Genomic DNA, 18487 nt, shown 5'->3' with positions numbered 1-18487 from the left:
CTCATTTAATCCTTACAACATGCCCATGAAGAAGATAAAATATTATCATCTCTGTTCTAGCATGGAAATCTGGAATCAGAGAGGAACAACCAGCAAGTCACATCTTCTGACCCCTTGCTCTCTTCTCTGTACACCTTCACGTGAACTGTACCTTTCCAGTTCTTAAACCAGACTCTTTTCTTTCTCAGCATATGGTCATGAAAAGCATGCCAATTTATGGGAAACCAGTAAAATTTACGGGACGTGAAAAACCTCTGAAGGCATTCTCCACTAACCTCCCTCCCGCCGCTGCACTAGAGGTGTGCGGAGTGGAGGAGGGGAAATGAAGCAGCAGCAGGGACGGACAAGACAAACAGGGCATACGATGAGGTAAGTTTAGGGTCCGTCGCTCCAGCAAGTTCTGCTCAAACCTGCAAAAGCTTCTGCTCAGGGACCAGCCCTGCTACAGAAAGCAATCCACAACACTTTTGATACAGCAAAGGAGAATGTTAAATACGTAGATACAGGCCACTGTGAAAGTCGTGGGGTTCCGGGTAAATTTTGGCCTGATCTTCCTGACACCCTGCATCTCGTGAGTCTATCCCTCCTCTGCAGTTGAGTTCACTCCCTCGCTGCCTCTCACCTAGCCAACCAGAATCGTCTCCTAACTTGTTTCTATGCTTCCAACTTTCCCTCCTTCCAGTCCACCTCCTACACAATCACCAATGCAATCCTCAGATGTCACTCCTCTTGGCATCTTCCTTGGCCTCTCCCACCTAGCCTTTTTGGAATTGCCCCATCTCTCCTATGCTTGGATAGCGCCTCCCCAAGGTGGGGTTTCTCCCCAGGTTTACCATAAACTCCCCTAGGCAGCAGTCTTGTCTGCACACAGAGTAAAGTCTTAAATGTAAAAGATATTCAGTAAATGTTGATCAAATTGAGCCCATTATGCTTTATTTCTGGCCTGAACATCTAGCTTGTTAGGGAAGCAGAAGGCTCAGTGGGCAACAGCAAGCAGCATCTCTGGAAATGATGGCTGGGACTGAACACTGAGGAGCCACCACACTTGTATGGCTGTCCAAGGTTCTCCAGCCACCCTCTGCTCACCACAAGGCAGGTGGGAAGGTGACCAACACCTTCCGCTCTTTCTTCAAGAGATTTCAAATCCTCACACGGGAACTATACGAGCATACTTTTTTGCCTTGTCCCAAAGGCTCTCCGTTTATGTGCACCAGCTGCGGTTCTAGGAGGCCACCAAAAGGGGAAATGGGTAGATGGGTGGCCCTTCTCATTTCAACCCTTCAAAACTGAAGGGGAAAAAAAGTCACCTGAAAATTACCCCTTGCCCCATTTGCTATTAACAGAGTTCATTTTGTAGCCAATGTACTGCTGGTCAGTATTTGTGAACCATTCAGTTTCCCTTTGCTAACAGGAAGGTTGCTCGGGATCTGCTGTCCTCTCAGAACTGGAGATCTTCCCAGGGCCAGATCTCATGTTGTCACAGTTTTCTCAATCAAAATAGAAGGCCCAATAGCGACCTAGCCCAAGTACTACATCAAATAACAATAACTAAGAACATGTATGATGCAGAGAGCTTCACAACATCACTGCTGCTTCTCCCTCCAGCTCGGTCCTATTACTGGCCCAATCTGACCATGTATGAATATCAATCCACCATCCCACCACCTCTCATGGCCCTCCACTCCCTCAGCGCCCCCGCCCCTCCTCACCCAACTTACGGCCACGACCACTCTCTGCCATAAACTCAACTCCCTTACCCCCTTCATGCTTTGTTGAACTTTTTGGCCTAAACCCAACCCTGCACACAAAAATGGGTGCATAAATGTGCACAGCATTATTCACAATAGCCAAAAAGTAAAACTAACCCAAGTATCCATCAACTGGGGAAGAGGTAAACAAAATGCTTATATCCATATAATGGAATAGTATTCAACAACAAACACCGACTGATACATGCTATAACATGAATGAATCTCCAAAACATGCAAAGTGAACGAAACCAGATACAGAACCTCACATATTATATAATTCCATTTATATACATTCAACTTGGTAAATTTACTAAAAATTATTGAATTGTATACTTAAAATGGGTGGATTTTACGGTATGTAAATTATACTTCTACAAATTTGTTTTAAAAAATTTAAAAACAACAACTCTGGTTAAATTCACCTGTTCTGTGATTCAGCACCAGGGCTATCTCTACAGCTGGAGAAGAAAAAAGCAACCACACTGGCCCCACTTAAAGCTCATGTGGGTTCTTGATCCTGTCTTCTAATCATACTGTATTTCTCGAGCTCCCTTTGTCTCCTTCTCTCCTCAATTATTTCCCTCTCCTCAAATCTCCAACATCTCATCCCCATATAGTCCCTTCTCATCTGATAATCCTACTTCCTGCTTCACCGAGAAAACAGAGGCCATCAGAGGAGAACTTCCAGACTCCTATTATCACACCAGCCTGCTGCCAGTTCCTACTCTGCTCTATCTAGCAGGTATGTGTGGCTATTTAAATTAAGATTAAATAAAATTAAAAATTCAGTTCCTCATGCAGAGTAGTCACATTTCAAATGCTTAATAGCTACATGCAGCTTGTGGCTCCTATATTGGACAGTGTAGATACAGAACCTCTTCATCACTGCAGAGAGAGGATCTATCTACTGCCCACCTATCCAAAACATCTCCTCTACTTACAGGTATGTTTCCTCTCACCCACCTCAAGGGCACTGCTCCAGCAATTCCTTCCTTTCTCCTACATGATCAATTTTCAGCTAAGAGATCACTTCCATCAGCATACAAACGTGATTGTTATTGAAATAGATAATAGATAATGGCATTCTCAACAGAAACAAGAAATAACGAATATGTGACATGATAAAGGTGTTAGCTGATGCAACTATCATAATCATACGGCAGTACATGAATGTATCAAACCAACATGTGTACACTTTAAACTTACAAAACGTACACGGTAATTTTAAAAAAAAAAAGATAATGGTAATGATTGCACAACACTGTAAATATAATTAATGCCACTGAACTGTACACTTAAAATAGTTAAAATGGCAATTCTTTTTTTTTTTTTTTTTAAAGATTTAATTTATTTGACAGAGAGAGAGAGCGCACAAGCAGGGGGAGCAGGAGAGAGAGAAGCAGACTCTCCACCGAGCACGGAGCCCAACATGGGGCTCAATCCCAGGACCCTGGGATCACGACCCAAGCCGAAGGCAGACGCTTAACCGACTGAACCACCCAGGCGCCCCTAAAATGGCAAATTCTGTGTTTATATATATATAAATATATATACACACACACATACGTGTATACTGTATATATACTATCACAATTTTAAAAAGATTTAAAGGATAAAATCTTCTCTCATCATCACTTTCCCTACAGTACCCACTACCAGCGACGGCCGTTTCTTTGCTTCCCTTCAGAGCAGAACTCTTCAGAAGACTTCTCTATGTTCACCATCTCCAATTCTGCTTTTGCTCTCATCCCCCTCATCTCTCAAGTCACCATGCCCCTACCACTCCACCAAAATTGCTTTTATTGGCTGCCTAACCCAATTGGACTTTATTTTTTATGGACAACTTTATTCAACTTTATCAGCAGCTTCTGAGCACTCCCTCCTCCTAAAAACATCTTCTTCCCTGTTTCTGAGTCCCAGACCTGCCTCTTAGGACCTGGTCCTCTACCTTTTGCTTTCTGTCTGGACTCTGCCCACCAGGCATCCCTGGACCTCTACCCACAAATCACCTGACTCTTCCAACTCAACCCCATTACTCCTTCACCTGAATGTCCTAACTCCTCTCTTGTCATCAGTTCTTAGGCCCTTCTGAAGAGCCAGACAAGCCCTGGTCTCTTTGGTCCCTCTATTTAAGATCGAGTAAGGCCTGTTCCTTCCTTGACTGAAGCTTGATCCTAAAAATAATGGATATGCGGGCGCCTGGGTGGCTCAGTCGTTAAGCGTCTGCCTTCAGCTCCGGTCATGATCCCGGGGTCCTGGGATCGAGTCCCACGTTGGGCTCCCTGCTCAGCAGGAAGCCTGCTTCTGCCTCTCCCACTCCCCCTGCTTGTGTTCCCTCTCTCGCTGTCTCTCTCTGTTGAAAAATAAAATCTTTAAAAAAAATAATAATAATGGATATGAACTTCTAGCTCTTTAAAGGACATAGTCAATCTTCCTAACAGTGTTATAATACTCTCAGTAAGACAACTGAAGTTGATTGCCAAAAGTAATCCATGTCACACATTTATTTGCATTGTCTTCAGTGGATCTGTTTTAGTTACATTCTTTTATTTGGATGATACCCGAATAAACTTTGCATTCAGTGCCTAGAAAAAGAGAGCACTCTTTTTTTTTTTTTAAGATTTTATTTATTTATTTGAGAGAGAGAGAGAGAGCACATGAGACGGGGGGAGGGTCAGAGGGAGAAGCAGACTCCCTGCCGAGCAGGGAGCCCGATGCGGGACTCGATCCAGGGACTCCAGGACCATGACCTGAGCCGAAGGCAGTCGCCCAACCAACTGAGCCACCCAGGCGCCCAAGAGAGCACTCTTTTAGATTTCTCAGGAAACTGGACAAGAATAGAAGATGTGTTTGGGCCCAAATAAAAATAAAAGGAAATGATGGCTATTACAGTCAGCCCAGGACTGGAAGTTATTCAATCAAGATTCTAATTTTCACCCTTACTAGTCCTAGTACATCTCTAGCCACATACCTAGAAGCATCAAGGAATGGTCTGTAGGCCAAGCTGATCCATTCTTCTCTATTTGATGAATATTTCGGCTCCCGGGGTGTTTCTCTCATGGTGTCCAAATCCACTAAATAATGGCATTTACTGATGTCAATCTGCAATGGAGAAAGGCCAACCCTTCATTAGTAACTGCAAAGGTCTTTTCAGGATAAGGAACATCAATTACAATCCTAAAAATTCCCACAGGGTTTCAGAAACACAAACCTCCAAGTCCTTGGACAGTATTACCTGTGCTCTTTCCCTTCAGGTAAGAGTGCTGGGTTCTGGGGAATTATTCAGGCTCCTGGTTGCAGGGGTGAGACATGCACCCACCTAGCCAAATATATATGTAAGCTTTGGGAGTTCTGACCCTAGTTTGGGTATTGGGTTCCTCTGGCCTCAAAGACACTTCTGAAGCTAGCATGAGTCCACAACCTACTGAAAAAAACACTCTTCTTCTACTATCATTCCCTTCCAATCTACCACTTATCTCAGAGATTAAAAGGCCATCACCTAAACACATGCTAATGTGTGAGGAAGCCCCATCTCTGCGGACAGAGCCATGTGAGGTCACCCTACACCTCAGAAGTGGTACAGCACTATCACGGATCATCATCTCTTTCAACAGTTCAAGAGAAATGACAGAGACATGGGAACTGCCATTGCAGCAAAAGATCAGTAAAACTGAGATATCAGAACTGTGAGAGTGGAGAAGGTTACAAAAAATACGTAGCAACTATTAGCAAAACTGTAGTCATCCAGTTGCTTACAACATGGACACATCACAGCACCATAGCTAATTATAAGAGAATATTAATACATTTCATTTAAACCTATATCAGTACTGTGCTTCTCACAAAATTGATTAATTCAATGGAACATGCTACAAAATCTGAAGGCTGCCACTGCTGTTAAATAGTTCCTTTCCAACTAAAAAAATGTATAGTCCTAACCAAAATCACAAGTATATGACAGAGCCAGATCTGGACCCAAGTCAGTGTGACTTCAAAAGTCATATCAAGGGCGCCTGGGTGGCTCAGTTGGTTAGGCGACTGCCTTCGGCTCAGGTCATGATCCTGGAGTCCCGGGATCGAGTCCCATATCGGGCTCCCTGCTCAGCAGGGAGTCTGCTTCTCCCTCTGACCCTCCTCCCTCTCATGCTCTCTGTCTCTCATTCTCTCTCTTGCAAATAAATAAAATCTTTAAAAAAAAAGTCATATCAAGACTGGACAAATGACTGAATCAGAGGGAAAGTGCTCTCAGGAGCTCAACTAAATGTTTTTTACAAATTAAAACCAATATAGAGTCCTCTTAGAATGCCAGGTATCAGTCAAGATACAGGCCATTGGAAACATGAATAGATCTACAGCAAATCTCGTATTAATGGTAAAGGGTTGAAAGCTTTTCCCCTGGGATCAGGAATCAGTCAAGACTTATCACTACTCTATTGAACACTGTACTAGAGATTCCAGTCACCAGGGTAAGGTATACCAGAGAAAGAAATGAAAGAAGAAATGGAAAGAGATAATAAAACTCATTCATCACAATGATATGATTGGTATATATAAAATCTGGTTGCCTAATAAATTCTCGGAATTCAGAGAGTTTATCAAACTTTAGATTTATAGGATGTAAAAATCAATGTCATATATTCCTATAGAACAATAGAAAATATAGAAAATGTTTTTAAATTATGTATTTTCAAATTATATTATAAAAATATAATTCACGAGAATTTGAAAATGTATGCCTTGGAATAAATCTAACAAAGATATGGGAAAGTCCTCTATAAAAATTACGGAATTTTATTGACAAATGTCTGCCAACTGATCAATTTATAATGTGGTATATTCATATAATTAAAATGTGGTAAATACATGCAATGAAATATTATTCAATCTTAAAAAGGATACATTGCATAACATGGATGAACCTTGAAAACATGATGCCAAGTGAAAGAAGCCAGCCACAAAAGACCACATGTGATGTGACTCCATTTATATGAAATGTCCAGAACAGAGAGATCCATTGAGACAGAAAGCAGATTAGTGGTTGCTAAGGACTGGGGAAGGGACTGCTTAATGGGTATGGGGTTTTCCTGGGGTGAGGGGTGGGGGGAGGATGAAAATGTTCTGAAATTAGATGGTGGTTATGGCCTCACAACAGTATGAATGTACTAAACACCACTGAATAGTGCACTTTAAAATCATTGCTTACCCTAAGATCCAGCAACTCCATTTCTAGGTATGTACCCAAAAGAATTGAAAGCAGGGACTCAAAACAGGTATTTAATCCCAATGTTCACAGTGGCATTATTCACAATAGACAAAAGGTAAAAATAACCCCAAAGTCCATCATGGAAGAATGGATTAAAAAACTATCTAATGAGTACCAACTTTCAGTCTGAGATTATTAAAAAGGTCTAGAGATAGAGTGGAGGTGATTATATAACACTGGGAATATGTTTAATGCCACTGAATTGTATCCTCAAAATGGTTAAAGTGGTAAATTTTATCACAATAAAAATTTGTTGAAATGATGAATTTTAATCTCAAAAAAATTTTTGACAATATAGTATTAAATGGAGAGATAAACCTTATTCCTAATCAATCACTGTTATAAAGATGTAAAGCCTAAATAAGTTGATCAATATAGTAAATGCAATCTCAAAAATCCCATCAGATTTTTTTGATGAAACTTGATAAACTAATTCCAAAATGTATATGGAAATGTACAAGGACAAGGACAGCCAAAGTACCATTAGGAAAGAAAAGCAAGGTGGTGGGCTTACTTGCTATAAATTTAGAGTAATTAAGACAAGAGGTGTTGAGTGTAGAAATAGACTGAGAGACTAATGAAGGGAACAGAACCTAGAATGGATGCAGGCAACATGGACCCTGATTTATGACAGAGTGACACCTCAGGTCAGTGGGAAAAGGATGGGCTCTTCATTGACTGGTGCTGAAACAACTGGGTATCCACTGAGGGTAAAATTAGACCTCAACCTCACTCCACTCACAAAAACCAACTTCAGATGGATTACAGAACTAAATGAAAAAGGCAAAATTACAAAGCTCTTGGAAGATAACATTGGAGAAGATCTTCAAGATCTTACAGAAGTCTTTTTAGACAAGACACAAAAAGTATTAACTACAAAAAAAAAAAGGATAAATTTGACTACATTAAAATATCTATTCATCAAAGACACCCTTATGAGAGCGAAGAGACGAGCCACAGAATGGCAGAAGAAATATGTAACACATTTAACCATCAAGGATTCATATCTAAAATATATAAATAATACCTTCTAGTCCGCAAGAAAAAGACAGACCACCCAATAGAAAAATGGGCAAATGACTTTAACAGGTACTTCATAAGAAGAAATCTAAATGGCCAAAAACAAATGAACAAGTGTTCAACCTCATTAGTAATCAAGGAAATGCAAACAAAATCACAATGAAAACTTATAATACCAAGTGTTGGCCAGAATGTAGAGCAACTCTATTCATTGCTGAGAGGAGATTAGATTGGTACAAGATTTTTAGAAAATTATTTCACACAATCTACAAAAATTGAACATATAACATTTGCTATGATCCAACATTTGTACCCCCAGGTTTTAGACTGAACCATATGAAATAATTAATATTTCACTATTTAATCCACAAAATTGGTAATTTCACTGTGGTGCAAGCTAATATATATCCCAGAAATACACGTGCCAAAAGACAATTCAAGAATGTTCAATGCTTTACCTGCAGTTGGCCCAGACTGGAAACAAGCAAACATCCATCAACGGTAAAATGATACACTGTGGTATAGTCATTCACACAAGGATATACTATACAGTAACAAAAGAGAACAAACTACGGCTATCTGCAACAACATATGCGATTATTACTAACAAAGTGTTGAGGGAAAAGATCAAGACCCCCCCCAAAAAAATACAGTATGATTCCATGTATATGAAAGTTCTAAAACAGTCAAAACTAATTTAAATTGTTTAGGAATGCATATAAAAGCGGTAAATCTAAAGAGAAAAGCAGGTAAATTACCATAAAAAGTCAGGTGAGTTCCCCTGAAGAAGGGAGTAGGTAGTGATCAAAAGGAGTTGCTGCGGGAGTTCTGGTTGGGAGCAATGCTCTAGTATTTGACCTTGGTGATGCTTACACAGGTACCTGGCTCTAATATTGTTGATTACTGTACACCTGCGTTTTGTGCACATTTAAGCTTATGGGTTATACACAACTGAAGGTTTAAAAAAAGTACCTTTAAGAACAACTTGTTCATTTCTAGCCTGCAGTAAACTCTGTCCTTCCCCCTCACCTCTAACTCACAGTACTGTTCCCATTCTCTCCTCGCATTATTTATATGTAAAAGAGTCTCACATCTGTCTCTACATATGGGCTATTCCTCCAGGGGAGAGAAGGCACACTGGGAATTGACGTCAGACCCAATTCCATTCCACATAACTCCAAAAATGATTCTTCGCATAAACACTTCAGGAAGCAGACTTTCTGGTCTCAACACCCACTCTGTAGCTCCCAAGGATTTTAAAAACATGAAACAAGTTTTTAAAAGCTTTGCAAGCACCATGCCTCTGTAGTCAAATAGAAGCAGCCAGGGGCAGAGACTCCCACGGTCTCATGCCAAGACCTCCTTCGGTTAGGTGGCCTCCATATGACATTTCAATACTTGACCTCTGCCTGGCCTTTTGTGGCCAGGCATACCACAGGTCTGATTATCTAGATTTGGTTCTGGATACACAGTCTCCCAAAAATCTGGGTAGTAACTAATACCCAACTAAACCAGTTAGCTTTTGGCTCCATTCATCACACTATCCATATGCAAATTCCATTTAAAGTTTTTAGAAAGATACCATAGCAAAATCATATTAATTGAGTTAACAGTCCATTAAAAAATATGTAACCTCTTCATCCTTTTTGGGAAGCAGGTGCTGAATTTTTTTTTTTTTCCAGGAAGCAGTTAATGAACAACTAAAACACACAAGGACAAAGGCACCCAGCAGAAAATGGTTAGGTATGACCAAGGGCAGGTTTTTTTTTTTTTTTTTTTTTCTTTTTTTGGTTAAGATTTTACTTACTTATTTGAGAGAGAGAGCATGCACAAGCTGGGAGGAGAGGCAGGAGAGCGAGAAACAGACTCCCGTTGAGCAGGGAGCCCAAAGCAGGGCTCAATCCCAGGACCCTGGGATCATGACCTGAGCTGAAGGCAGACACTTAACCGACTGAGCCACCCAGGCGCCCCAAGGGCAGGTTCTTTTTTAGAGAAGAAATAAGATATTTAGAGAAAAGGAGCCCCAACAATCAACAAAATAAAAAGGCAACTTATGGACTGGAAAAAAAAATACTTGCAAACCATGTAACTGATAAGGAGTTAACACCCAAAACATACTAGGAACTCATACAACTCAACAGCAAAAAACCAAATTATCTGATTTTAAATGGGCCAAAGACCTGAATAGACACTTTTCCAAAGAAGATATATGAATGGCCAACAGGTACATGAAAAGGTGCTCAATGTCACCAATCATTAGGGAAATGCAAATCAAACCATAATGAGATACCACCCCACCTCACATCTGTTATAATGGCTATTATCAAAAAGACAAGCGATAAGTATTGGCCAGGATGTGGAGAAAAAAGAATCCTTGTGTACTGTTAGTGGGAATGTAAATTGGTACAGCCATTATGGAAAACAGTAAGGAGGTTCCTCAAAAACTTAAAAAGAGAATTACCATATGATCCAGCAATCCCACTTTTGAGTATATATCTGAAGGAAATGATGTCACTATCTTGACGAGACATCTACACTCCCATGTTCATCACAGCATTATTCACAATAGCTAAGACATGGAAACAACCTAAGTGTCCGTCAATGGATGAAATGTGATATGTATGTAACACACGCGCGCACACACACACACACACACACGGATACTATTCAGCCATAAAAAGAAGGAAACCCTGCTATGTGTGACAACATGGATTAATCTTGAGGGCATTATGCTAAGTGAAGTAAGTTCAACAGAGAAAGACAAATAGTATATGATCTCTCTTAATGTGGAATCTAAAAAAGTTGAACTCACAGAAACAGATGTAATGGTGGTTACCAGGGGCTGGGGGAAGTGGAGAGAGGTTAAAGGGTACAAATTTCAGTTACAGGATGACTAAGTTCAGAGGATCTCAAGTACAGCATAATAACATCATTAACAATATGGTGTTGTAGGGGCACCTGGGTGGCTCAGTCGGTTAAGCGTCCAACTCTTGATTTCGGCTCAGGCTTGTGAGATCGAGCCCTGTGTTGGGCTCCACACTCAGCAGGGAGTCTGCTTGAGATTTTCTCCCTCTCCCCCCACCCCACCAGGCTCACTCTCTCTCAAAAAAAAAAAAAAAGCCAAAACAGTGTTGTACATTTGAAACCTAAGAGAGATCTTAAATGTTCTCAACATTAAAAAAAAAAAAAAGGGTAACTTCTTGTTATGTGAGGTGATAGATGCGTTAACTCACCCAACTGTGGTAATCACTGTATAATATACACATTCATCAAATCACCATGCTGTATACCTTAAACTTACACAATGTTATGTGTCAATTTTATCTTGGTAAAGCTAGAAAAAAAATTTATTTAAACAATTGGAAGAGGAACTCTTCTGTCAAGAGGCCTAGATTCAGGTCTGGGCTCCACCACAAACTAGATGGGTGACCCATACTGATTTATGTTTTTTATACTTCAATTTCTTCTGTAAAATAAGAATAATACCATTTACCTCAGAGAGTTATAATGAGGATTAAATGAGAGGATTCATTTGAATAAAACCTGTAAACTATAAAGGACTACACAAATCGCTGTAACATTAGAAGGAATCCTTGACTAAGTCCATGAAATGTGAGAACTTGACTGACAGGAAAGAACCCTGAAGCATTAGGGCCCATTAAAATGAATTGTTCTTGTTTTCAATTGAGATCAGTGTTTACTGTCAATTCAAGCTATGCCCAACATGTAGGACAAGAGGGTTACAATATTAACTACTCACAGTTCTCCATCAGCAATGAATTAGCAGCATCCACTAAATGACACTAAAATGAATCTTCTGGGCATCATTAAAGCCTTTATTAAGTACCTATTTGGTGAATTCTAAACTAGAGTATACAAAATTCTTGTGGACAGGTCCCCATTACTAAACTTAAAATTGAGGTCAGGAAATGACATTAGCACATATAAAATACAAAGAGTAAGTATTATAAGAACAATCAGTTCAGAGAGGAAGAAATCACTGGGGGCTGCTGTGGTTGAAAAAATTTCCTGGAGATGGTGGTAAAAGAAAGAACAGAGTAAAAAGGCAGAAATGAGCATGGTTTAAGGGGAAACAGGAGAAATATCTGCTTGTCCCAAGAGGTGTGTGCTGAGAAAAGCGAAGAGAGAATCTGAGGGCTGATAATGGAGAACCCAAATTAAGAGAATCTGGATTCTGTGTATCAGGAATCTACTCTAGGGGGCGCCTGGGTGGCTCAGTTGGTGGGCGACTGCCTTCGGCTCAGGTAGCGATCCTCGAGTCCAGGGATCCAGTCCTGGGATCGAGTCCCGCATCGGGCTCCCTGCTCAGCAGGGAGCCTGCTTCTCCCTCTGACGCTTCCCCCTCTCATGTGCTCTCTCTCTCTCTCTCATTCTTTCTTTCTCAAATAAATAATCTTAAAAAAAAAAAGGAATCTACTCTAGGCTTTTCAGCCAAAAAATGGGTCTCAGAAAAAGACGCATGCTGGCTCTGCGGGTTGGGGGGGCGGGGCACATGGTAGTACCGGAGGGAAAGCCTGGAAACAAGCACTCCCCTCACTAAGGAATGTCCAGCTGTGTGTGAAGGCACCCTGAAGTTCTGTGCAGGGGGAAAGAGGGAAGAAACGGTAAGTCTCAGGCCTATTTCAGAGGAAATCAGTGATACCAAGGCTTCTAACCCAGTGAACGGGAGAAAGGAGGGGGCCGCAAATGAAGAATCAGTTTGGGTGAGATTGAGAAAAGATGCTATCTTGCATTTCACACCAAGGGACTGAAAGAAGGTCCCCATGATTGGGACACCGAGATTTAATGGCTGTTTTCTATTCCTACTGCCTGCAACACTTCCTACTCCCACCTCATAAATCCCCCATTGTCTTTCAGATCCCAGACAAAAATTATTTCCTTAGGACAGGTCCCCAAATTGTGTGCTCTCATAGCAACCACTACTTCTCCATTAAATCACTCCACAATTCGGGGCGCCTGGGTGACTCAGTCGGTTGGGCAACTGACTTTTGATTTCGGCTCAGGTCATGATCTTGGGGTCATGGGATTGAGCCCTGAATTGGGCTCTGTGTTCAGCGGGGAGTCTCCTAGGGATCCGCTCCCTCTCTGCTCCTCCCCCACTTGCACCCTCTCTCTCTCTAAAATAAAATCTTGAGGAAAAAAAAACACTCCATAATCATAATCTGCGAATTAATTAGGAAGTTAGTAAATTTTCTGGAAGCTGGAGCTGTGTCTACCTCATTCCTTCATGCATTCCAAAACCAAGCCTGGTACAAAGTGCACAGGAGGTGCCAAGACATATTGAACGAATGTGCACAAGAGTACATGAAAAAAGTTGAAACTAAGAGGAGGGAGAAAAAGGTGAAAGGGTAGGAAAGAGGACAGAAGAGAGGAGCAGAAGTGTGGGAGGACGCCCACCGTACTGAGCCCAAGGAGGACGTGAAGAAGCAAGGGATGGAAAAAGTCATTAGAGAGGTTGTAGGAGAAGAATCAAAGGAGTACAGTTTTGAAACTCAGGGAGAGTGCATTTCAAAAGCCACAGAAAGGCTACAAGGAGACTTCAAGACAGAAAAGTTAACAACAGGGGTGAGTTCCCCAGTTGTAGCCAAGAACACACTCATCACAGTGTAGAATGCCTGTGTGGGGACAAGGAAAGAACTCACAGCCCAGCCTCCTTTTCTCAGTGACCTTCCCCGCTGTCTATCCCACTGCCTGAGCCAAGCCCCACAAGTCCTAAGACAGGAAGGATGTGAACTTGCATTCAGGCATCTATCAGCTGGAAATGACAATGACGCACATAGCTTTAAAAATAGAGATCTCTGGCAAGGGCCAATGCGCAGTTCAGGAACATCACAGAGAAACCATCTCCATGGTTAAGAGATCTCATTTCTCAAATGTCACTGAAAATTCTCTGGTAAACAAATGCAGTAAAGAATCCTCTAAGACTTTAAGGGGATAATGTGAAAGATACATCAAAATCAGTTTGTCCTGTAACCTCCAAGTCAAGTGGGAGGACTGAAGTTGAGAAAACGGTTCACTTTGCCCATAACTAAGTCAAGTCTGCTCATAAACTGAGGCTATCAAGCAGCAACAATGGCTGACATATGTTATGATTTTAATGTTTCTAAGCAGTATGCAGGATGTCTTTCTTTCCAAAAAATGTAATAAATTTTGATTACATTTTCTCATATCCCCCTGTAAGCAACACTAGTGAGGCCCAGGACTTCTAGGTTGAGCCTTCTAAGCTCTGTGGAGGCAGAAACTGAGTCAGGCTTGACCAGCACGGTGCCCGCTGGTGCCTGTCCAGTACCTGGCACTCAACAGGCAGTCCAAAAGTAATTGTCGAAGGAAAGAATGAACACCAACTGCACCAGAAGGCTGGACAACTTCAAACACCAAGTGTTAATAAAAACTAAGACTAGCTGTCTTTAAGTGCCAAGAATTTTTTTCTCTTAGCTTCTAGCCCCAGGAGGGCAATCTATCTCCTCTAAAATGTCATACAACGAAGATTAAATCACATTGTAATAAATCTACTAAAAAATCTCTAGTTAGCAAAATGAGTTCAAGCTCCAGTAAACTATTAATTTTGAGCAAGGCTAGACAATTCACCGTAACATATTTGACTTATTTGGTTATTTTATGGAATGAAAAATTAAAGTATGGAAGTTGCCTAGAGAAATCAAGTTCAATAATTATTCCTGGATCCCACTACTGTGATGAGAATGCACAACGCCCTCCAGGTCTGTGAGCATACTCCTGCTCCTGGGAATGGAGTACAGAACCCAACAAGCACGAAACAACAACAACAACAACAAATCACATTTAAAAGCAAACCAGGGGCGCCTGGGTGGCTCAGCCTTTAAGCACGGCCTTCAGCTCAGGTCATGGTCCCAGGGTCCTGGGATTGAGCCCCGCATCGGGCTCCCTGCTCCACAGGAAGCCTGCTTCCCCCCTCCCACTCCTCCTGCTTGTGTTCCCTCTCTCGCTGTGTCTCTGTCAAATAAATTAAAAAAATCTTTAAAAAAAAAAGCAAACCAAATCCAAATGGATATTCCTTGTTTTTCAACTCACAGACAAGATGTTGGAATTAAGTTCAGTTCTGCAAGTTTGCTATAATTTCTGAGAATCTATCCTTTAACTCATTTTAGCCACAATTTTTTATTATTAAACACAATTATAAACAGAAATCCTATTGTGTCTGTGTGTGTGTATCCTACTATATTTGAACGTACATTGTATCAGCAAGCAGCCATAGTGTTTGAAACAGCAAACTCTCCTAAATGACACCAGCAGAAAAGTAGAATAATGCTCTGAACATCCTGCCCCCAGCCAAGCACTCTTCTTAAGTCGATCTAGTATCACCTTTTGCGTCAAAAAAATGGGACCCCAAATACTCCGTCTCTACCTCTAACTCTAGCTCTATCACTTAGGGAAGTCACTTAACTCAGTCTCAGAGGTTTTACCAGGTCTCCAAAGGATTTGGACTGAAACCATGGAAATCTCTCTCAATGCTAAGGAAAGATCATTGCAGAGAAAATAATTTCATCACACGTGTAAACACACTGCACAATGCTGATTCTACTCTTCTCAAAACTACTGCTGCTCATCATTAGAAACATTTTCATACCGAAAGACATCCCTGCACTGGAGGTAACAAACACACAGGATCTGCTTTTTACATTGTCAAGATTTCGGCAATCAGAAAGTCAGTCTTCTCACACTGAGCATAACTGAAGATACATATTTGTCAGGAATGGCAAAGGCAAAGTAAGATCATTCGGTTCTCTGAATTTGCTGATGTCAAGGAGCTATTTCAAGCCAAGATATTATCGTTGTTCTGACATTGTTAAATATGGAAAGGGTTAGGGAAATTCTGTGGGCCTGCATACTTGAAAAATGTTTAATTTTTAAAGGGCTTCTTTTATTCTAAGTGCTTTGTCAATATAAAACATGTGATTTGTTAATAGGTCGCATGTCTTACCTAAGTGCCTCGAGTTACCACACAGATCCTCCCTGAAGGTAATGATGGCACATACAGAAAACTCAGGACAGTTGTTTTTCTTCTCACAGCTCATGTTAGACAGCACTAATCAACTGCGGCCCTCTCGCACGGAGCCTAGACGCAATGTCCTCAGCTTTTTAAACCGGGGCTCCGGTAAGCCACTACCAATTGATCCAAAGAGTCAAATGAAGGGAAATCATTTGCCTTCTTTATTCAATCAGTACATGGGGGTGAACACCCAGGATGGTGGTAATGCTGGTCAGTGAAGCCCAACCCACATAACACGTAGCTCTCAACAATGTATCTCCAGAGAAACAAACCTGTTCTTTTATACAATATCCATTATTTAGAAAACTAAGAAATCGGGCGCCTGGGTGGCTCAGATGGTTAAGCATCTGCCTTCGGCTCAGGTCATGATCCCAGGGTCCTGGGATCGAGTCCCACATCGGGCTCCCTGCTCCTTGGGAGCCTGCTTCTCCCTCTACCTCTCTCTCTCTCTCTCTTTCTCCCATGAATAAATAAATAAAATCTTTAAAAAAAAAAAGAAAAGAAAACTAAGAAATCATTGGAAATTGCTTATTTCTTTTTTACAACAAATTCAAGGTTTCTTTTATAAATTTGACTTTTAAAATATCAGCTTATATAAAATATTTTAAGAACACATCTATAATAAAGAATAAAATCATAACACTGTATGTTAACTATACTGGAAATAAAATAAAAAGAATGCAATCACTGGTGTTTATGACTAAAGTCACTATCACTACCATCATTAAGGGAAGTCTATTAACACAGCAAAAGGAACATAGTCCATGATACTGTCATAGCATCATATGGGGACAGATGGCAGCTCCACTTGTGGTAAGCACAGTATAATGTATAATGAACTTGTCAATTCACTCTGTTGTACACCTGAAACTAATATAACATTGTGTGCCAACTATACTAAAAAAAAATTTTTAATTAGAATGCACTGGAAGAGAATAGAAAGTATAAGAATGCATTTCACTTAGTAAAAAGCATTATTTGTGACACTTTCACCCCCACTTGTGTGTGTGTGTGTGTACACGTGTGCACACATTCATGCTGAGCTGTGATATAGAAGGTATTTCTCATTCTGTATTGGAGATAAAGAAATTTGAAAGCCACCCTTAAAAAAAAAAAAGCCTATTAAATACCAAATTAGGAAACAAAAGAAAAATAAATCACACATTTTACAGAGAATTTCTACTTTACAGTTAAGTTGAGCCATGTATACAAAAAGTCATATACCATCTTTGTATATTTTCATTTTTTCTTTAAAATTTATATTGTTGAGATGCCTGGGTGGCTCAGTCGGTTAAGCATCTGCCTTCAGCTCAGGTCACAATCCCAGGGTCCTGGGATGGAGATCCACATCAGGCTCCCTGCTTAGCAGGGAGTCTCCTCCCTCTGGCTGCCGCTCCCCTGACTTGTGCTCTCTCTCCCTCCCTCCCTCTCTCTCTGACAAATAAAATCTTTAAAAAAATAAAGCTTATATTTCATAATTTTGAAAAGAACCAGAGGAAGACAAACATACAAATACCTGCACTTTAGGAGCTTACTACTTGAGATGGACAATACCAAATAAATAAACTTTAAATGGCAGCCAGCCAACAGAATAAAGCAATTATGCCAAAGTATAAATAAAAAGGAAGAGGAAATTAATTTTAGTCATCTGGAGTTGGCAAAACATGCTCACAAAATTTTCTGCTATTATAATTCTCTGTTTAATCAGCCAATTGACATTATTATCAGTTCCTGGAATGTATTTCATGACCCAAGAAGAGAGAATGATTTTATGAACTCAAACTTTCCACAGTCATTTTCATCACCCTTTAAAAGGGTGTTACTTCAATAGATGAAACTCTACCCAGCCTAATATTTGCATCAACCTATAAAATTATAGTACTAGTTCCCTACTTGAAATGTTGGGAAAAGGTAGGTAGGGGAAATAGACTGGGGCCCGTGACCAATTTTCTGGAGATTCTTATGTTGGGTTTTAATGGGTGACTTTGCTAGCTTATTTGAACTTCTGTGAATTCCCAAAACACTCTCATATTGAAGTGTTAAGAGCAAAATATATTCAGGAGAAGAAGTTATCTATGTACTATTTCTTCTACTAACATATATAATTGGGTTGATTGTAGGTGTTAAGAGTAAGTGGATTTTGGGGCACCTGGGCGGCTCAGTCAGTTGAGTGTCTGCCTTTGGCTCAGGTCATGATCTCAGGGTCATGGGATAGAGCACTGTGTCTGGCTCAGCAGGAAGTCTGCTTCTCAATCCCCTTCTGCTCCTCATCCCCGGCTTGTGCTCTCTCTCTCTCCCCCAAATAAATAAAATCTTAAAAAAGAGTAAATGGATTTTTTTAAAAGTCAATGTTTTAAAGGTAAATAGACAGTGCATAACTATTTGGGCAATTGGGCAAGGTAA

The 18487-nt window shown here is 40.6% G+C and overlaps 1 protein-coding gene across 2 annotated transcripts in view; it reads right to left on the bottom strand.

The window, feature by feature from the left end:
- The window catches only part of ALG9 (ALG9 alpha-1,2-mannosyltransferase), an 86143-nt gene that overhangs the window by 16036 nt on the left and 51620 nt on the right, over positions 1-18487 (bottom strand). For both annotated transcript variants that reach the window (XM_021696248.1, XM_044919869.1), the window contains one exon: positions 4723-4853. In XM_021696248.1, the coding sequence (XP_021551923.1) occupies positions 4723-4853 (131 nt within the window). The remainder of the gene's footprint in view (positions 1-4722; positions 4854-18487) is intronic.

Source organism: Neomonachus schauinslandi, chromosome 11 (genome assembly GCF_002201575.2).
Source record: "Neomonachus schauinslandi chromosome 11, ASM220157v2, whole genome shotgun sequence".
NCBI lineage: Eukaryota > Metazoa > Chordata > Mammalia > Carnivora > Phocidae > Neomonachus > Neomonachus schauinslandi.
This window is presented reverse-complemented; position numbering and strand designations above follow the sequence as displayed.